This window comes from Coturnix japonica, chromosome 1, assembly GCF_001577835.2.
Source record: "Coturnix japonica isolate 7356 chromosome 1, Coturnix japonica 2.1, whole genome shotgun sequence".
Classification (NCBI taxonomy): Eukaryota; Metazoa; Chordata; class Aves; order Galliformes; family Phasianidae; genus Coturnix; species Coturnix japonica.
In genome coordinates this window covers 8,518,700-8,541,966 of record NC_029516.1, presented here as the reverse complement: position 1 = coordinate 8,541,966, position 23,267 = coordinate 8,518,700, and the positions used below count along the sequence as shown (strand labels likewise).

At 33.0% G+C, this 23,267-nt stretch overlaps 1 protein-coding gene across 1 annotated transcript in view; it reads right to left on the bottom strand.

Moving 5' to 3' along the window:
* Window positions 1-23,267, bottom strand: part of SEMA3E (semaphorin 3E) — a 120,964-nt gene that overhangs the window by 63,339 nt on the left and 34,358 nt on the right. Inside the window, exon 2 of the mRNA XM_015880582.2 lies at window positions 1,607-1,767. Coding sequence (XP_015736068.1) covers window positions 1,607-1,767 — 161 coding nt within the window. The remainder of the gene's footprint in view (window positions 1-1,606; window positions 1,768-23,267) is intronic.

Below are 23,267 nucleotides of genomic sequence, written 5' to 3'. Positions count from 1 at the left end.
GCACATCATAAAAGCAGGCATGCAGAGCTTACATTAATTTGTCATATCCTGCACACAGGTCTCAAGACAGAGAATATAGTTTCAGAGTAAAGAGCTGATCTTCTATCTAAAAACAACAAGAAAGAGTGCAACGAATTTCAAGAGTGTATCCAGATGAGACAATGGTGGTTGGACAGAAGTGTAAAATGTTGTATCTTATCATTTTTCTTCGTACAGATTTACTGCCAAATGGAAAAGAAGGGAAAAAAAAGCTCATTTTGTAAAAACAACTGCTTTCTTCAATGTCGTCATATCCTTGACATCTAAAATCACATCACAGGTTGTTAATAATTTTTATCAAATGGAAAAGGAATTTACTTATACCTGACTGTGCAGGAACACAGCCCAGTATGTAGTAGTGCTCTCTGAGGAGTATAAGTGTTGTTTTAATATGTCTTATGTAGATAAATTCTCAAATGGTCTCTGAGTGTTCCAATTTCTCTATCTTACCTTGCAAGTTTACCTTGCTGAAACTGTTTATAAAAGGGATAAAACATGTCCTTTCACAGTTGTGGAGCATATGGAGAGAAGAAAGGCCCCTTAGGGCAAAGCTGACCAGGGTGTTGGCATGATATGTTATTCACTTACAAGTAGAGGAAAAAATATAAGAATTTGATACATAAGCCTAGTAATCATTGGAGTATTAAGATCAACAAAAGTCATTTTTCTCTAGAGTATTTACTTGCATTTCATTCATTTAATCATTTGAGAATGAATGAAAATACATCAAAACACATGGAAGAAATTTTAAAAACCAGGAAAACTGAAGTATTTCAAAACATCTTTTATTCTTAGTCAGGATGACTGTAGCAGGAGTGGTGATCCCACAGCCTCACTTCACCACCACATTCCTCCAGTCCTAGCTACCAAGAGCAGGAGAAAGCCAGGGCCCATGTCAACAAATACTCAAGTGTTTTGACTTCAGTTGCCAGTTTGCTCAATCAGCTGTGGTATCTATAAAGTACCAGGCTCAATGTATGATTATGACATGAACCACCCTTCTCCCACAGACCTATGAGTAGACTTCAAATGAAATTTTCAGTCAGTACTTACCAGCACTGGATTTTTGCCAGTGATCCCTTTTCTAAAGAGAGTTAGAAAATCAAAAGATTTTTGTTATAGTTTATGTACTTTTCTGGGGGATGGGGAAAGGAGAGGGAGGATGTATGTGTTTGTTTTTTTGTTTTCTTTTTCTTTTTTGATGTAGAAGAACTACACTAATAAAAGGGAAAGATCATTTCTTAGTTACATATTAGAGATGTAGACATCAGATGTATATGAAGTGCCATGTGATGTTCTAAATTTTAGTAAACATGCTGAAAAATATTGAGAAATAACTTTCAGTGTCCCCCAGCTCTCTTCACCCAGAGTGACCCTTATGAGAGATTCCTTAAAATGAAATTATAATTCATGTATTTTTATTACATATAAACATGACATTAAAGCTCATGCATAAAATGTCAGTGTCTACAAGAACAGCATTATCTCACTTCCAGTCATGCAAACATTGATATTCTGTGCTATGCATTGTAACACAAATGACAAACATATACATTTTTTACTCCACCTCTCGATAGTTGTTGCTGATTCGATCCAAACTGAGGGAGTACAAGAGGTCTCTTCCTCCCACAAACAGCCGCTCTTGATACTCATCCAGGAGCATTATATGAAGACCGAGATATCCAAATGGGCTATGAAAGACTGACGTCCTGTTTAAGTCCCAGAGCTCTGAAATGCAATCAGAGTGTGCGTGATTAATACCAAAGAGCTTAGCATCACGGCTTCATTTTCATATCCTCCTGGGGAACTAGCAAGAATTTGTGAGACATTAAAATGCTAATCATATAATATTTGAGTAAGAAAGAGACACAAAACACCTGGGAACAATTTTCAATATGAGCCAGCTCTCTAGGAGACTTGCATGTGAATCTTTACATCGTGATCTTTGTGCTCAATATATCAAGAGCTGAGGACGGGAGCAAATAAGCGTTCTGCAAAACATTTTATGAAAAAGAGAAAACACTGCTTAGAACATTAACTGTAAATGTGAAGAAAGGAATGAAAGGATGCAAATTAAAAAAATACTGGAAATTATATAATTGTCTTTCACTCAGACATGTCGAACTATAGGCATATTGTATGCACAACATTGTTCTGCTTTTGTTTTATGGGGGTGGGGATTCCATTGATTGTTTAAACCCTGGCACCATCTCTACTTAGTTCATGGAAAATATTGCCACTTAATTCAGTGAGAAGAATACAAAGTCTGTAAAATGTGTATTCATAATTTTCCAAGTGATTATTATTTTGTCAGGAAATATGTTGAAGTGTTAAAGCAAGCTGGGGTTTAGCTGTGCATAATCCAGGCTAAAGTCACTTTCATAGAGAAAGTGAAATTCATCCTGTGTAATGTTGCAGGAATTTGGAATCACGCCCCAGGAAGAAAGAAAGGGGCAAGCACTGGGTCCTTCTGTACTCTTGAGCAGATGGTGCAGTGCACACTCTGGTTTGCAGCAATTCAGAGAAGCTGACAATCATTTTGCTTTGGGAAACCTCTAGAGAAGTCATTCATAGATAGTGTCCTAGGACTGCCTCAGAAACAGCAGAGCTGGGAATGAAGAAAAGGAACTAGGTTCCTTTGTCTATATTGTGATCAATTGTTTTATTTTGAAAAAATCAAAGGTCACTCTTGATAAGTCACCAAATTCCTTTTAGTTTATCCTCACAGCTATCCTTTCTTGAAAGAAATTTATCATTCAATCTGTATATTAGTATAAATTTTATCATTTTAATAAGAAATTTAGCATTCATTAAGTTGATGAATTAAATCCAACAGACATAATTCCACAACTCATTTTCATCTTAAATTATTATATATGCGGTGATGAAGCAGTTTAGTAATTAGGTAAGTACGTTTTGTTGTAGTTAACCAAGTTCAGTTCAGGAGAGGTCAAAAGGAACCAGTTTCTTCAAGTGGTTTCCCTAGATGATGAAATTTTTATTAAAGGAGTCATTCAGCCTCACAACTGATTTCCTAAGCTATGTCCAAAAATAATTAAAAATTTGAGGACAATAGTTTTAATGTCTAAGCCTTCTGCAATATTTTTAAGCTGGAGAGATCAAAACACCTTACACGTGAGTGTGTCTGTACTGATTTAATAAACAGAAAAAAAAAATAAGTTTTATATGTCTAAACTTAATACTGACCATTCTTGGCAGTGATACACCTAGTGCAAGACTGCAAAGCAGTGCAGACAGTGCTTCTCTCGCCAAGTAAATTCAACAGGCTGTAGTTCCAGAGCATTGCTTGCTTGATATCAAACTAGAGTGGACTAAAATCAGAACCGGAAATAGTCTTTTGGTCCCAGATAAAGCCTTTTTTTTTTTTTTTTAAATTTGTAAAATATTCAATATATTTTATTTTCAACTGTGTCCAGGAAAATAATAAAATAAAATAAAATAAAATAAAATAAAATAAAATAAAATAAAATAAAATAAAATTTCAAAATTCTAGTTATATCCAGCCACAAATGTACATTGTAGTAGCATCATCTGCTTACTTTCATTCTATTTTGAAGGCAATTTTTTTGTAACTGAGGCAAAATTTCTTGACATAGATCAGAGAGATCACTCGTGTATTCAAGAATACAAAGCACTATGAATTCCACTAGCTGATTATGTAAACTATACTACTTGTATAAGAGACAGTCCTGCCAACCACACCTGCAATTTTAACTGTCTTCAGTGAACACTGAGAATATTAAACTTTTCAAGATCAAACTTGTAGAAAGAGATATTACTAGCAAAGCCTCCACCAAAGCTATACTATGTGTGTTGAGGCCAGCAAAGAAGTGAATCTTACACATGGAAGGGTTGGCGGGGAAAAAAAAAACAAAAACAAAAAAAAAAACAAAACCAAGCAGAGAGACCTCAAGAGCAATTTGGTTACTGAAACAACAACATATTAGTATTATGTAGCTCCTTTGAAGGGTACTGAGATTTGTGGACTTTGTAGGATATCTGAGATCCTAGGTTACAGAACATTCTTAATATCAGGAGAGTAGCTTGTGCATCTTTGCACTGTGCAGTGTTGAGATACTTGGAGCCATTGAAATGAAAACACAATTGGGAACAAAAAACTTACTTAAAGTAGCTTTCCCAAAAATCTATTCTCAGTTATCTTCAAGAAGCTCATGCTCACAAGAGATGGGCTTCTGGTCATGCCCACATCATTCAATTGAAAAATTCATTTCCTTGATCAGACCTAAATTTGAACATGAACAAAAAGATGATATTTTTCTAACTAATCCAAGGATTTAATAGCTGCAGTTATGCTGAGCATTCACAAGATCAGATATTTCTGCTATTTTCTTTGAGAATCTGGCTAGGGAAATATAATGCTGCCTAATACGTGAAAAATGCTCTAGTGACTAAATCTGTTACCATAGAAATTCTTTTTCTAGATGCATTGAAACCCAGATATCCCTCTTTCCCTAAAGACGACAAATCACAAGCTACGAGCTACTAGACTGATAGGGAAGAATGGATGCTTTCTCCATTTCCTATTGAATGAAGCTGTACAACAAAATCTTCAGGCTCAGAAAGAGTAAGCAGAAGGAGAGTGATAAAGTAGCAGTTAGATTGCTTTTCCAGGAAAGATGTTCTGGCCCAAGTGCTTGAAATGGTCCATGCATTTTGTATTAAACACCTAATGAATAAAACATACAAACTGATCTAGCAAGTGGTCAGGTCCGTTCATGGGAATGGCTACACATTTCAGCTGAGAAAAAGGCTACAATTTACTGAAATTCTATAGACTTCTGTGACCAAAAGCTCTTCCCCTTTAAAGATCTTACGTGATGAAATCAAGAGCAAGAGAAATATATATATATATATATATTTGAGAGAGAACATAACGTTAGTGCTCAAGATACAAAGGAGAAAAGACTACTCCTACTCCTATCAATTGGTGAAAGTGGACCTTCATGATGCCTTAGTGTAATCATCCTCATTTTTAAGAAAATGTTATTTAGCTATAAATATAAAAGCACTATAGTGCTTTTCCATTTTAATTTAAAAGTTCTATACTAGAAGTAAAAATGCACCACTAAAATGTGAGTAGTATTTTACTTTACAAAGAACTAACAGATTCAGAATTTACATATTCATGTAAATCAGTGCACTTACAGTGAGAGCCTTAAAGCAAGTCTGGGCTGCTAGATTATGTTTCACAAACGAACTACAATATCTGTGAAGAACAAATCTTATTATTTCCTGCTTTAAATGACGAGAATAAACCTGCAGATTTCTTGTCTGTCTGCCAGTACTTGCTGGCAAATATTCAGACTGATCTTCTTTACTATACTCTTCCTTAAATCTAATTCAGTGAACATCTTCACATTATATCCCTTTGACAAGAAGGACTCTAGTCATTTGTTATGCAGTGTTAGTCATATTTGTAATATTTTTTTAATTAATTTTAATCTTTAGTGTATAATTCTTTCTAAAATTTTGAAAGAACAGTCATTCCTATTTAAAAATAATAATAATAATAATTGTATCAATTTTTATTCTATCAAGAGGTTTTTTGAATATAAATGATAGATAAGCAAAATATAATTAGAACATTACATTCAAAAACAGTTGCTACTGCTTCAATGTAGCCAGAGTATTGTGAATTATTATTATAGCAGATAACGTTTTATCAGAAATTAAAAACTGATAAATACCATTTCAGGTATATGTTTCTTTTTCGGGGTGTGAAAAAGTTGCTGTTGTTCTGCTCTGTTTTCTGTAGCATTACATTACACAATTGCAATATTGCTCTTGCCCTTTTTTGCCCTCATAAAAATCTTTGGTTCCCCTTTCAAATTCTACAGAGATATTGTCTCACCTCCCACACTACTTAATTCTGCACAACATTCTTCCGGTGAAGATGTTATCCAGATGCAGGGCACTGACAAATGAGTCTGGCACTTTTAACTTGTTGAGTATGTAAAGTGGACATCTCAGTGCAGCTTTAAAGGAAGAAGTAGCAATTGTCCCTGTCAATATTATAAAAGGCCAGAAATATAAAGTCAAGGTAATATGAATACATGAATAACATTTCATGTTTCCAATAAGCAGCATAGTCCTAGAGTGTAAATGTTATAGTGGAACAGGTTTTTTAAGAATTTAGTGAGCTTTACTGAATTATAGTTAATTCATCTTTTTATTATCTAGCTAATAGCAACCAAAATCTGCTTATACATAACAAGAAAGGAATATAAACAAAAGGGAGGAAAAACAAATAGGAGACATACAGAGACAGCCTGAAATATCTGTAACATTTTATGAAACACAGATTAATAATAAGATCACGCTGTGCAAGTATCCTACATTTTAAATCACAAGTACTTTAAGGCAGGTTACTATTCAAGAATACTCTGAAGAGCCATTCATCACAAGTACAAAAATGTAATCTTACAAGGGGTTGGATCATTCTGATAAGGTTAAAACCTGTAAATGGCAATATTCCATGTAGAATTGTTAGCAGGAGGCAGAAATGTTCTTCCCTGGGGAAAAAAAATAGAGATGGAAACTCATCTCAAAACTATTCTACTGAAGATGAGCTAATGCATTAGCAATTTTTACTTTCCTGTGCTCAGAGTAATAAGTCATCTGTCAGGACAATGGTTGTCATGTAGCAGGGAGAGACACTAACTCAGGTGAACCAGTGAACATTAGAAAAGGAACAGTATAAATTGGCTAGAGGCAGCTGAATTCAGTGAAGTTTGCTAGCAAAACTCTGAGCTGAGATTAGTAAAGGCAGGATTAATTGCAACTAGCAAACTACTTGAAAAATCTTGAACACTGAAAGTAATGATGAAAGTTGCTACCATCCTTTTAATACATGGGTCTTCAGGGCATCATTTAAGGAATGTGAATTAATTGGAGGTAAATTTAAAAGTCTCTTAGTGAGTCTGAAGTATGAACTTTCACTGCTTGAGGTTTTATCTTGTGGCTGCCAGGAAGATGCCTCAGAAACTTGGCAGGGCAGGAGACCAAAAGTAAAGTCTAGTAATGACAAGCAGAAAGCCATAAGTCCATAACTACTCTCACATGATTCAGCCTCTACTTCTAACAGCAGGGAATTTTTAAAAAATGCATAATTTTTGATAGAATATTTGATAAAAACATTTTTCTACAAAAACAATTCATTAAAAATATAAATCAGAGTTTTTTAATACGAAATTATTCCAGTCTAAGGTTAACACAGACATCCAGTTCTTGGGCATGTTATCCACTTCACCTAAGGTATTTCTAAGAAAGAAAGCACACAGACATATAACCTTTTTACATTATGCTCAGATAAAATGTTTTGCATTATATTTAATATCTTAATAGTGTTAACAAGTGAAATAATTGGTTTATAAAACTCTTGAGATTTAGCAGAAACTTATAGTTCAAATAATCACAGCCTTCTTCTGATGAAATACAGGCAGTTCAGACTCTTCAGGGCTTGAATTATTAAGGTGTACAACTTACTACATGCTTATTGCCACACCAATCTGGGAAGAGTAAAATTCTTCCTATGGAGGAATCCATTGTTTTGACAGAAAGAGAATCTGGTGCTTTCGTTTAAAGCCAGAAGTCAGTATTTTATACCATTCAAAATGAGTGTTAAATTGAATTTCCTTTGAATATATGGATGAAAATGATCTATCCCATGTGATTTTCAGGGGCATATGTTCTTGGGCACGATGGTAAGTGATTGACAGTATACCTTAAGACTATCTGGAATCATCAGTGTGTTAAAAAAAAAAAAAAAAAAAAAAGGAATGAAGGCAAAAGAAGGCATTGTAAGAAATGCAAGAAAAAGAAGAGGGAAAATTGACATGGAAAGAACAAAAAGGATGAAAGGGAACTTTCAAGTTATTTAGTTATTTTTTTTAACCTGACACATCAATTACTCCCAGCAGATGCAGCTTTCAAAATAATATTCTATAGGTGAATTCAAAAAGATTTTCAATAAACACTGAAATAAACCCACGTTTTACTGAGCACAGCATCTCTGAGCACCAGTGAATGGAGTTTTGTGCAAATTAATCTATTGTTACCACAAAGTCTGTTCTTTTTAATTGACCAGAACAGCTTCTCGAAAGTAGATTAAATTAACAGAAAGGAGACAAGTATGCAGATACTGTACATAGTTTCTTCAGAAACCCAAACTTTTTTTGAGATATCTGACACTAACCTAGCCATGTCTTCATTTTATTTTTCTTTGAATCCCAAATACTTTTGAATATGAATGAATACTGAATATATCAAAGGTCTGCTTGTTTCTTCAACTTAACTGTTATCTTCTTTTATTCTGGGATGGATTATTACGAAAGAATTTAATTTCTTAAATTGTAGGGGGAAAATGTCTTATTCAAGTTTTGTTTCATTTGATGGCTTGCTTATGATGTTATCCCACTGCATTTTTTTATCAGAACAATACATTCTATGCAAGAACAAATGCTGTATTTTGTCAGCATTTGTAACCATAAGCCCTGACATGAAAACAACTTAAAAATCTTTGTCTCTACTTTTTCTGACCTAGAATGACTAATTGATTGTAAATTAACTAGTATGTTAAATGCCCTGGATGAAGGAGAGAGAGAAAAATGAAATACATGAATAATTTGGGAAATATATTTGAAAACTCAGAATGAATAACACTGCAACCATTAGCAGTCAAACTTGTAACATTTTTGCATTAGATTTTAAGCCACTAGAACTCATCAGAGTTGATCTTAAACACTGTAACCAGAGAATAAAAGTCAAAATTGGGTAGCTATTAGTGACCTCAAAACTATTACCAATTATAGTGCAAACCACTGCATATTATCCTTAAACTTTTACAGATTTGTGCAATCATTCGCCAACAATTTTCCCACATTATTCTTTGGCAGATTTTGCAAGTCAGAGGGATAAGTCCAGTACTTATTTAGAAGTTAATTGTACATCTGATGTAAATAATATCATTTCTCATTGATCATCAGAAAATTTTTACAGTAAATTTTGGTATGATTTCGATACAGCATCTAACAGAGTCAGAAATTTGTTCCTAGGGAATTTCATATGTACTAAGCCCTTCATATTCATACTTCAGAAAAATACCCACTGGCAATAAAAGTCCTACAAAAAATGTAGATTTCATGTAAAGTGGAGAAACAATCTGACCAAATTACAAATAACATCTCTATATTCTCATTCAACCTCACTGTAACCTTAAAAAAATCACAAGCCATTCATCCTGCAAAATAGAATACAACCTTACTATTACCATGTCCTGATTTAGGTTGCATATCATGTAGAAGAACAACAAATTTCTCCATTATTTTCTTCTACACTGTACCTTTAGAAATTCACCTTTATCTTTGTGCTTGTTTAGGTGTTGGCGTTTAACTTTGGAGATTTTAGGGTCAAACTGTCTTTTCATGTTTTAGCTGACTTTACAAAAAGGAAGTAATGAACTATTTTCATTACTAGTTTTTTTGTTTGTTTGTTTGTTTGTTTGTTTTTTCTCACAAGAACTCTTGGTTTTTACAGTACAAAGATACAAAATAACTGAGAGGCTGACACATGCGTATTCATTTTTTGTATATTGGCATTGGAACAAGTCTTATTGGCTTTGTGCAGAGTCCATAGTGACCTATAGATTGTTCTACCCAGCATTTCAAAAACAAGCCTTTTCTCTAAAAGTTTTCATTTAAACCCATGACACAATGAAGAAGGAAAAGGTTAAATTTTGCAAAATGGGAAAATGAGGAAACAGCATTTTTTTTTATTTCGCCAAATTCTCCAGGGCTTGGTTTATATCCATCTGTGATCTACAGTATCATTCAGGTAGACTGTAGAACAACTGGGAGCTTCACATTTTGAATGCATGCTCAATGGATGGCTAACAGGGCTTCTGCGATCCTATGATGAGAATTTGCTTTCAGAAGAAAGGGAGAATGCACATGAGATATTAGAAATGGGAGGAAATTCCTTTCTGGCACTGAAAGAATTTTTATTGACTTTGAAAAATGCCAAAATGGGATACAAACTTCAAATATAGAACTATTTTCGTATTGACCTAATGAAACTTATTTCAAAATATTGCATGTTGTATTTTGATTAAAGCTGTCTCCTCTTAGCCAACTAACATTTCAAAATGAGATATTCTTTGAACAATATAGAGCTTTTCATTTAAAATGAGTAAATATCATGTTTTTGTCTGCCAAAATAGTAGCTAATGAAAGTAGCCCTTGCTTTGATTTCCACAATTTTATGATACTATTTCACAGAGAAAAAAAAAAAAAAAAACACAGAAAAATAAATAAAAAAGTCAATTAATCAACTGAAAATCCCTGAGACACATAGCCAGAACACTTTTGAGAATACCTGATGGCACACACTGTAATACATTTTACAAAGTTTGACTCTTTAAAACTAAAAAATAAAAAAAAATAAAAAAAAAAAAGTCTGCCTCCAAAAATAATCAGTGCTTTTGAAAAGAGAACATTTCATTAGTTTAATTACTAGGGAGTTTTCATTGTGGAATAATGAAATGAAAAGTTATAAGGAAAGAAAAGATATAGCAGGCAATGTTCAGAGACCCTGTGCTGGATTACAAGTTAACTTTTCAAGACAATAATTTAAAATTATTTATTTATTTATTTATTTATTTTTGAGGCATGAAGGTCTCTTTCTAAATTAGATTTAATATAAACGTGAAAGCTTTGGAGATACTGTATTAGAACTACATATCCCAAGTACCATACCATAGATGAATCTGACAGCACTGTTTTTGCTTCAAGTATAAACTGAAATTTATGTTGCAATATAAACAGAAATGTATTTAAATGTGTTGCAATATAAACAGAAACTTATATTCTGTGCGTTATTCATGAGCATGAGACCATTTGAGGACATGCTCTGTGCTACTTCAGCATTTACACTCCAGGATACAAATCTCCTTACTTGATACTATTGAAAATATGTAAAATGAGCATCAAAACTGTATGAAATAGCTTGTCATAGAATAATATATTTATCAAACTGTCATAAGTAAGTACACTTAGGAATGAGTAAGTCCTAAATATGCATTATTTAACTGAAAGCTGTTTAATTGTTTATATTATATTTCATTAATACTTTAGAGGAGAATGTTACAGTTAAGTAGTTCTGCCACTTATTGTATTAACTTACTTGAAGTTCTAGGGAATATTCTCTCTTTAAGAATTAAAGAATTGGAAGCATTTTATTTTATTCCGACCCTCCTAGGATTTTATAAAATACTATCCTCTTTGAAGAAGTCTTTCTTTATAGGGAAAGATAAAAACGAGTAATTAAAAGGAGTTGTAGTATAGCAGTAAATGCTGAACCATCTCACCAATATTCCACTAAGTTTTGTTGTTGTGTGATAGATGGTGGCAGAGGGGCAGTCTGACAAAATGGTGTCTGACTTGGAAGTGAGTATAAAGCAAAGGTGTGTCACTGAATTCCTCCATGTGGAAAAAATTGTACCCATTGACATTCATCAGTGTTTGCTGAATGTTTATGGAGACCTAACAGTGGATGTGACCACAACAAAGTGGTGCGTGGCATATTTCAGCAGTGGAGACAACAGTGGGTCACCTCTGCAGGTGCAGATTTTCAAGAGTGCAGCATGCAGGCTCTTGTTCATTTCTGGCAGAAATGTATAACTAACGGTGATGCGTAAGTTGAAAAAGAACATTTTGCAGCTGAGAATTTGCTCTATCAAATTGTGTTATTGTGCTATTCGTACCTGTTGTAGTTTCCATGAATATAAACAGGCGGCATTACTTTTGGAAGAACTTATAAGAAGTTCCTGATTTCAATAGGATCTTTTCTGGAGGGATAGATGTTTCTATCTAAGAGCTGAATAAACAACTTTTGGATACCAGTGCACGGGTGGCACTAAGAGGTCATATAGGCAACACTATGTATTATTTTTGTATTACAAGAAAACCAGACGAAAATGTTCTTCCCTCCAAATTTCATAATCACATACACTTAAGTTGAGTGTATGATAACTGTCAAATATTCTCACTCCATTTTTCTCTTTCAGGAGCAATAGAAAATAAAGCTATTAAAACATAACAAAATTATAAATACATGCTTTTGAAAAAAAAATTACCAGAAAAGAGGAAAGATAGGGAAAAAATTTTAAAAAATGACAAACCAAGGAATTATATTCGGCAATTTAACAATAAGTTTAGAAATAATGTGATAGTCAGGTCTATTAGCTTCAGAATAATCTGCAAAGACAAGTAGTGGCACTGTTATTAGATGAGCCAATTATGAAAGGATGGTAGGAAATGCTTGACCGTCTACTCCAGTTAATAGTCATGCACTAACTGGAAAATAATTAGATATTTCCCAGGTTGTTTTCCATCTTTATGTTTCATAGTACAATTTGCACTAGAGAACAGAATTTTCTATATGCACAGAATAGTGATACAAAGTCATTAGTTATAAATGTCAGTTTTCCAGGTAAAATATTTATGCATAAGAGTAAGATAAAAAAGATTATTCAATCATCTATATGTATGGGCTTCTGAGGGAAATACTCTGTGATCCTCAGAATGTGTGCATGTGTGTCTGTACACATATGTAGAGAGAATACATATACATGTATATATATGTATGCATGTTATTTCACTGGAAGGTCTTGTGTGAATGATACTGCTTGCCATTTCAAACTACATTAATGAAAGTAGTCTCACCAGATTAACAGAAGAAATACAAGCATAACAGCTATGATAATCTGTATTTTCAAAAGATTATTTGAGAACACTAAATTTAATAAAAGCAATAACAACCTGTTGATTTTTTCCCCCATAGTAGGTGGGGTTTTTTTTCTTTTTTCTTTCTTCAATTTTTGTTGTTTGTTGTTTGTTTTTTTTAACCTTTTAAACTAGACATGGTGATACCACTACAGAAAATATAGTTTATCAATAAAAACTGTCACAGTGTACAATGTACAATTACACATTCTCTATGGACGTCTTGTCTGATGCTAGTATTATAGCCAGTTGATATTGTTTTTTTCTGTTTATCAATTCTGTTGATCACAGCCATCATAATTATCTGAATAGCTTAAAATAAAGGTAAATATCTATAGAAAACAATTTATTTATTTCCCATAGAATTAATCATTTTGGTGATTCAGATATCACTTGGACATAGTCTTTATTATCTATCAGTTTCTGTAAGCACCCATCATTTTCGAACCTGTTTTTTTTTTTATTTTTTTTATTTTTTTTCTTCTTTTGAAATGTTGTGATGATTGCAATGAACACAAAGGAAGTCCCTTATAAGGAATTATTTTCTCTCTGTCCCTGCTTGCCTTTTATCATGTCAAGCGTTTACACATGATGCACTGTGAAAGACCTTGGCACAGAAATTAGAACTCTAGAAGCCATGGTGTTTGTGTAGCTGCCTTGATACTGTCAAGGTAGCAGTCTCTTCCACTAATCCAGGTAATCCTGGTGTTTTTTTGTTGGTTTTTTTTTTTTGGTTTTTTTTTTTTTGTGCATGTATGTCACAAATATAAGCATCAGCTCCCTAATGCAAATTAGGTGTCTCTGCTTCAGCTAACTAGTACTACAGACATCTAAGAAATCCTTTCATGTTAAATATTTATCTCCTTTTTACATTCATATGTCAGAGAGTTTTAAATATAATGTTTAATTGCACAAAAGGTCCATGAAATTTGGGTTCATTTATGCTTAATCACCTTCATCTGGCTTCCAATATCATACCACTTGGGCTTATGTTACAGACCTCAACACATGAACACTGAATTTCACCTCAACCTACAAACTTTATATGGGCAATGACATTCTTTCCTTGATGTCTAATAACTCCTTAAAAAAAGTAAATAAGAATAAATGGACAGCTATATTTGTGATTAGAATGTAGAATAACAAATCCACAAATGGATACGTATGGATTCAATTTCTAATGCACCATACATGTATAGATCCAGTAGAAGAGCCTGAAAATGAGTGATACAGTTACTAATCCATAGCACAAGAAAGTCAAGTCATCCAAGAAAAGAAAAACTGATTTCAGCAAGTCATGTTTGAAAAACAGATATGCACACTGAATTAGGAGTGCTTTTGAAATATCAATGTATGGTTGGAGCGAATGTTTTAAGACTATTATTAGACTAATATTTCAGCAGGAATATCTCTGATGGGAATAAATACATGGCCTAATGTGGCTCAGTTTTTAATCTCCCAAAGTTGTAAACTGTACTTGTTTCTATTTTCTGTAATTTAATGCTTGAAATCTTGCAATAATCAGTGTTTGACTATGCTCTTTGACTATGAAATAGTAAACCTGCACTAAAGAGTTTTCTTATTGTAAAGAAAAGATTAGCTTTAGAATGACTTATTCAATCATAACTAGAAATGACAGACAAGTTCTGGCTTTACCTAAATTCATATTAATTGGAAAGCTTTTCTGTTTTCCACATTTGAGAATTTTCACTGTGTTTTTAATTCTGAATGATATCTTGCAAATTAGAAAAAAGGTTGAATAGTAGCATTACTTGAATAGCACCATGTATAGAGTAATTCTCTTTCTCCAGTGGTATAAGTGTTTTTTTCACATTACCTTTTCCTCACTCCCATTAAATAGTTCTAATTCCTCAAATAACTAAGTACCAGAAGAAAGATGCAAAAGAGTGTAGCAATATTAAAAAGATACTTTTCACTTTAATATATTTCCAGTCAGATAATTAATTTACAAATTTAAATTTATACATAGCACTAAATTGTCCTTTAAAGTGTGATAGAATTTTCATGGTTTACTCCATGTTTTTTTCAATATGTGTTTAGATTTGAAAAATAATATAATTTAAAGTAAGTACATTTCTTTTCAAATCAGAGTGTTTCTAATCTTTTGCAGCTATTCTGTTAAGTGACTTGATACAGACTATAAGTATTTTAATTTTTGAAAGGTGTAGTGGTAAATTTAGATTTCAAAAAATTCTTAATTAAAAAATAATAATAATTTAAAAAACAACAGCAACAACAACAAAAGTCTAGTCATGCCCTTCATCTCTCTCTGACCAGAAACAGTTAACAATGTATTGAATGACCTGAAGGCTGCCTTATTGCTTCAATCAATCTCAACCTTCCTAATTCTATTAATCACATGTAAGAGGGTTTTATAAGTTTTTTATTCATACAGACTAAAATTGCCAGCACAGGTATAATATATCATTTATACTCTATTTGTAACCTGTTCTACAACACTGTCAGCTTGCACAGTGTCTGTTACAGATCTGACTACAAGAGCTAGAGCAGTGAGTTTGCATGAGACAGTTTTACACTGCAAGTTTCCCTTGTGACTGTAGAAAAGATGCTGAACATGTGCCAAAGCCATGAAGATCTTGAAGTCAGAAAAAAATTGAAAAGTAAACAATTTTGTTTCATTATTTCATTACATTGTATTCCATTTCATATTTTCAGAATACTTTTGACTGATTTTTAAACTCAATGATTTGACACAGACAAATGACTATTTAGCTTGGGCAGTTCTTATTAAACTTATTAACTGTTGTTCCTCTCACATGTCAAAATTAATTGATTTAAGCAGCTGACTTCATAACATTTCGATTAGTTATATGTAAAGTTTGTGAAATTCACATATAAGAGGCTAGAGTTGTACTGAAGTTTATCTAATAATAATCTAACAAAATATTTCAGTTATCAAAACAAAGTTGTTTTGCCTGTTTGCTTGTTCTTTCCACCACTGATAACAGAATAGGGATTTGATTTTTTATCTATCATTTCTTAAAATGGTGGAGAGTTGTAACATACCTGTATGCACTACATATTTCAGCATAATCTGGTAGGAATACAATGTCAAATTCAAATACTGTAGATATCAATGTAATGCCCTTTGCTTTCTTATAAGGAAAATAAGCTTTAAAGCAAGAAAATATGGTGCTACTAGACTGCATAAGTACTTATTTACTCATGCACACAAATCAATAGAAACAGAATGCTAATCATTCATTAATCAACCATTTCCCCCTCTACTTGGCTCTTGTGAGACCCCTTCTGGAATACTGCATCCAGGCCTGGAGCCCCCAGTACAAGAAAGATACAGAGCTCTTGGAATGGGTCCAGAGGAGACCACTAAGATCATCAGAAGGTTGAAGCACACTATGATTCTGTGATTCTATGATTAATAGTGAAAAATAATTAACTTCCTTCTTTGGAAGAATTGGAGATTGTTGAATGCTGAATCACTTGCTTTTAAGGATACCTTCTGAATATAAATATTTGCATTCCTTAGAGGATATTTTTCTCTACAGGAGCTAGGAGCTCTTAGATTTGGCTTTGTGCCTAACTATACACCTTTAATACGTGACTGTCTCAAAACTCTTGCATGGAGTATTTTACTGAGAGGTTAAATGTGGAATGTTAAGAGGAGACCTTACTCTCAGTAAGGTCTCTTATTTTCAATAAGAGCTTATTAGAGTTTGCTGAACTATTTGCACACAGGGAATGACATAGTTGACAGTGGTATGGAGAGCGGTAACTGAGGTGCATTTCAGTGAATGAGAAAAATATCAATCCTTTAAACTGGTATTCACATTTTGGCACTGAATTCTATACTGTTAATTAGTTAGCTACAACAGAAATGAGGCAAAAGATGATAACCTAGACTGAAACTCTCCATGTACTAAAAGAAACCACAGACTGCTATAAAAGCATTGATTATTAATGATGCAAGCAATAACTACTACTCTAACAAGTATCCTCTCCCATAACACAATGGCACAACTTTAAGAGACAGATCCAGTGACAATTTTTTTAAAACACTCATTTAAGAGTTACAAATACTCTGTTGTTTCTCAAAGATAAAGAAGTGTTCAATATCTTCCCTCCTGAAACAATTTGCTTATGATTTTTATAAAGATTTCTTTTTCCCTCCTGAACTAGTTAGTGAGTTATGTATTAATTTTCTCTGGTCAGTTTTATGACAGATTTCAAGGAAAAAGAAAAAAAAAAAAAACAAAAAAAAAACCCTAAAACTTGGCTGTTTTGCATAATTTATTATACAGATGTGGATCCTTGCACACCACATGGCAATTACCGGAAGGAAGGAAGGAAGGAAGGAAGGAAGGACAGGGAAGCGAAGGAAGGAAGGAAGGAGGAAAAGGAAGAAGAAGAGAAGATGGAAGGAGGAGGAGGGAGAGGGAAGGAGGGAAGGATACCAAGGAAGGAAGGAAGGAGAAGGAAGGAAGGAAGGAAGGTAAGGAAGGAAGGAAGGAAGGAAGAAGGAAGAAGGAAGGAAGGAAGGAGGAAGGAAGGAAGGAAGGAAGGAAGGAAGGAAGGAAGGAAGGAAGGGAAGGAAGGAAGGAAGGAAGGAAGGAAGGAAGGAAGAAGGAAGGAAGGAAGGAAGGAAGGAAGGAAGGAAGGAAGGAAGGAAGGAAGGAAGGAAGGAAGGAGAGAAAAAAAAAGACTAAATGACTATCAATGGCTTTTTATATTCAAATACTTTCTTAATATTACACACAATGAAAATTGTAGAATGAAAGCTAACTTCGGAAAGAGAGGAAAACAGAGAGCATGTGGTAGAATAACCAAATATAGCAGCAAGAGTGTTTAATGGAAACACTGCTTGAAAAGCCAAGGCTTTTTGGTGGCTGAGAAGAAACGATGATTAACAAAGAAACTGATTAAATCCTTTTGTATATAAATGAAAACCTGTGAATTAAGAATTATCATAAAAGAAGCAACTAGCTACAATTGTCAAGTATGAGATACTAAGAATTCACAGATTAATCATACCAGGCTATATCCTATTAATCATGTATCTCAAAATGGCATAAAAAGAATTTTTACTTTCTCTTTTTTTCTAATGCAATACTGATGGACTCCATACATATTTGTAAAGCAGCCAAAATGTCAACTTGACAAATGTTTTCACATGATCAAAATGGCTTAAAATTGTGTTATTTCTGTCACATTCTGATAAATGCAGGAAACTGTAATAAATTGCAGTGGGTGGAAACAAATATGATTTTCATACTCTTGGCAAAAATTTTATTATATCAAACAAAAATTTACTGAAGTCACTCTGAATCATGTTTTTTTCTTTTTTTTTTTTTCTTTTTTTTTTTCCCCATTCTTCATTCTATTCAATAATGAAATGTAAATGAAGAAACCTAGAGAAGTTTTCCATGAACTAATTAAAAGAATTTTGTGCAACAAAGTGAACAGACTAAGCATCTTTGCATTAACGGCCTTTTAATAGAAGAAAACTAATCAATTATATTTGGTTCTTGAAAAAATTACCTCAATTGTGTTTAGACTGTTATTTTCAGATAAGATCATTCATCGATAACAAAGAACCATTGCTGATGATCAAGACAATATTGAACAATTGATGCCTCTTCTGTTTGAGAAGTGTTAGTAGTTCAATAGGCCCTGCTACTATGAAAGACTGTGGTTTCCTTGGCTACATAAGTATTACTAAATAAAACCATTTTATGGCTCAAAGAGCATGTGGCATATATCCATAAAGCTAAACTGTTCCATTATCTTAATCTCCAAACAATGTAACATCATCCAACCCCCTGCTCAGAACAGGCTTTGTCATACAGTTTCTTGAACCATACCCAGATGTTATTTGGAGTGCTAGTTTTTGTAGTTGCCAAGAAGAACATAAGAAATGTAAATGCTAGGGATAATCACAGGTCAATCTTTCAGTGTTATTTGTACTCTCAAACAACTTCTTAAGAATTAAATATAATTTTTCCTTACTTGCTAGGTTTCTTTAAAATTAAATCATTTATTTAAGTCTACTCTAATCCTGAAAAGCATAATTATTTTTAACTGATATCTTTCAGCACCACTGAGATAAGTAAAAAGAACCAGTTTTGTCCCAAGCATCTCTTACATGTACTATAACAAGTCTGGTTCTGAAAGGCCTGGTTCTTTGCCTCTGAAATTGAAGGAACAGTAGAATTACATTCACTTCCTGAATCACAGCCAAGGGACAATAATTAGCTCAGATGATTTTACTACAATAGTCTTAACTTTCAATGGTAACTTGTTATCATCTCAAACAATTTTAAAAAAACGAATATCTGCAATCCATTAATTAAAATCTAGTTAGAATCTACTTCGATAAACTGAACATATAATTCAATTATAATCCCATTTAAATAAGGAAGCACTAGAGTATATAATGCAAAATTAAGAAATTCACAATATTTGAAATAATCCAAATCTCACTCAAACAGCATATTCAGCCCCCAATAAATCTGTATCACAGATTATTAATTTTTTTTCCATAAAAATTTTCTAACATTTAATGAAACATCTTAGTTCACAATGAAGATGAGAAATATTAAGTTAAAATATGGAATCTGTAAAAACATATGTTCTGCAGTGAGTGTATATTCCTGAAGAATATGATGTTGCACATACGCTCAAGTTATTATCCTTAGAGAAAATAGTGGGGTTGCATGAAAAATATATTAAATCTTTTAGTAACTTCTATTTACGAATAATTGTGCCTTGTGCTGGAGCTAAGAACAGAATTTCAAGTTACGTTTTTCCTCTTTTACCATTTATCCTCTGCATTCTAGGGTTACTTCCCTGAATGTGGGGAACTCTGCTTTATAGCAGAACTTCAGCCATGCCACTTAGCACACTGGAAAGATGTGGGACTCCTTTTAGGGAGAAACACACTATGTCTGTTTAAGGAATAATCTACTTTGATTACTATGATTATGAATACATTTACAATTTCAAGTTTTTCCATTTTTTTTGTATATATTAAAATAGTCTGAATTATGAACCATAACTCTGCCAACCTCTTACTCAACTACAGCAAGAAAAGGTTTGTTTTCACATGCCATTTGTAACCTTTGCCTTCTCACGTTAGCTACACGATAAATCATCAACTTGTTTGAAAAAGCCAACTTTCTTACTTTAAGAAATGAATAATAAGAAGTTTGAATTTGCTATAGAATCAGCCTTAACATTCCAATATATTCTCACTCACTTTTTGCTGTAGACATAGTGTTACATTTTCCGATCTGTAATTTAGGCATGCTGAATTGCATAAACCAAAATTAAACTATCTATCTATACTATAAAACCACATCAAAGTAACATAAAGGAGTTAATTGGCTCCACAAGAGAACTGCAAGTATATTTTCCAGTACCGCAAGTCCATTTAACTAATTGTTCTGAGATAATTCTGAAATAATCTGCTCATACTAAAAAATAATGCAAGATTAATTTTAAATTAAGTCATTTGCTTATCTTGATGTATTTTGCTTCTGAAGATGGCTAAAAATCTGATGCTCCAGGAACTGCAAATAATTTTTATACATATTGGGTGACATGGTATATGTGTTGCACCAGTCTTCCTGTATATGATGCAAATCCAGAAGCAGAAGAATAGATTGACATTACCATTCAGTAATGTCAATAATATTATTAACTTACAGCTAGTCCTATCAGTACATTGATCAGATGTAAAATATTCAGTCCTACAGGTTACAGAGAACACCTTACCCTTTGAATACATTTCCACTTTACACTGCACATATAATTTTAAAGAATATTGTATTTAAATCTTCTTATGCATTTAACGATAGCAACTGAGAATATTAAATCTTTCACAACTCTTTTTAAGTGTTACATTTCATAGATTCTCAATAATTAAATCACATTTAAATATGTTCAGATAATATTAGGACAAATAAGAATCAACAGTAATTAAGCACAAGTATGAAAAAGATGGCATTATTAATTTAGGCTATGAATCAGTACCAAGATATTATTGTCTTCACCAACACGCACATATTCCCACTGCACACTTGCAGCAGTTGCAGTTTGGCTGCATCTCTTCATGAATAATTTGCTTTTCTCTCAGTTCACTAGTGTGATGAAAATTGTGCCACTGTAACATAAGCGTAACATTTACATAACATATGTAAAAGCATAAAACTTAATGTTTCAAACACTAACAATATAAAGTCTTCAAACACTAACAATATAAAGTCTTAAGAAAGAGCTTATTAAGTCTGTTAAATTAATAAGATATTGTTTTCTAATATACATATTCCATATTAAGTAACATAGTTTTGATTAGAAAATGCAGTGCAGGTTACAACTTTTCAGAATCATTTAGAAATTGAAAGCCTACTAGTATTTTAAACAAACATTAGACAATGAGGGAAATACTATCTCTCCCGGCCTGGCTAGGTCCTGTTGGAGAATCACTGATCAATTTTCTGTCACTTAACTTCTCATGCAAATTAAATATGATCTGAAAAATAAAAATGTTGCATGTATTACAAAAGTCACGTTTCCACATAACTGAAGTGGTTTTCTGAGGAATAAAAAACTACTGAACTCTGGAACCTTATATTTGAATTTATGTCACTTATTTTAATATGTTTTAGGACAGGCCTTTCTTCCAGGAAAAAAGCACAGCGGAAATAATTACAACAATAAAATATTAAAAATTTAAATAATATAGTTATCTATAAGTCTACTCTTTATTTATCATCATCTTCATCTACCTTGCATGGTATTTTTGCAACCTTCCTCAGAATGGAAATGAGACAACAAAAGAAGTACTGATTTAAAGTTCCTGTATATATTCCTTTACATTTAAACTAACATTTCCCCTTGAGAACTCATTCGTGTAATTCTGTAAAACAGAAGATAAAATTGTAGATATTCAGGGAATATGACATTTATTTACTTAGATTCAGATAAAGTATACAAGGGAGGTTTCTCTAGAGGACTAAGATGCTTAATACAAAGCCAAAGAGAACGAACAACAGCAAAACAAAATATCAAGACTTTATCTCATTATCTGCTCATTAGTGTGCAGAAACTCACAGCCTTGAAAAGGACATAAATGGACTCCCTGATGTTTATACCTAACAATTGTCTTCATGGAAATGTTATATCAGCATGTTTGCCATGTTCTATTTTAGTCTTATTTTAGTCATATTTTTGTGGTGTATTCTTTCTATTTCATTAAAGTAAAAAACAAAAAACCTGCTGATGTCACACAGAAATTTACTTAGTGAAAAAGCTTAGGGAAAACACTGTAATAGAATTCATTTGGTGTTCCATGTTTCTTCTTGCCTTATTTCTGAATACAGTTCTACAAAGGTATTTCCTTGGTTCTCTGAAGTTCATTTTTTTGCTTGTGATTTTAAATGATGTAATATTTTTAAATTTTAACATTTTGCAAGAGATTGTGGAATTGTTCTATGGAATTTTTCTGTCTTGAGATGTGATGGGTGGAAGACCACTAGTGTGGAAGGAAAGTAGAAGAAACTGAACTATGTGCCTGTACTATGTGATCCATGAGCTGTCAGCATTGCCACCCTAAGCCTTCCTTCAGATCATGCTGTTAGCTTTTTTCCTGGTCAAATTCAGTAGCTTCAATAGGGACACTGTGAGCTTTTCTGTGGGTTCTGGCAGTAGAAGTAGTAAGCTGAAGTGGTCTACAGAACAAAATTTATGCCATCTCAGTTGAAGTCTTAGGTCATGGGCACATCTCAGGTAACTAATAAAGAAGCCTGCCTTCAGTTTGTCATGAGAGGTAGTCATCAGGCCCCTCCATCACACTGGAATAACATATATCAGCAATCTTATCTATGCCTTATATAATAGTCTTTTCTAATTTGACTGAAAATAGTATTCTTTATGGATTTTAGGAGTCCCTTTTTTATTTTTAATGGACAATTCCATTACCTACTTAATAACAATTCTAGAAACATCCCATCCCCTTAGACTTTTGATTTCTTCTTCCCTGTGGGTCCCCAAAGTCACGAAACACTATTTTGTGCATTATCTATAAATTCCACTAGCATGCTGCTTGTATTTTATGCCAAGCTCATAAATAAGCCTATAAAATAAATTGCATTCCATGAATAACCCTTCTGGAACTCCAAGCAAAACCCAACTCTTCTTTAAACCCAGTAACTCTTTTTATTTACTTTATAAGGTGTGTGCTAATACCTGTCTAACCCTAACCCTTAGCTGACTAATAGCATCTCATAGCATTATATTAAATATTTTACTGAAGTCTAGACACATTTGCTCTACTACATTTCATCTGTCTGGAGAAATGCACCATCTATCAAGTAACAATAAGTTAGTACAAGTAAGAGTATTTATCTT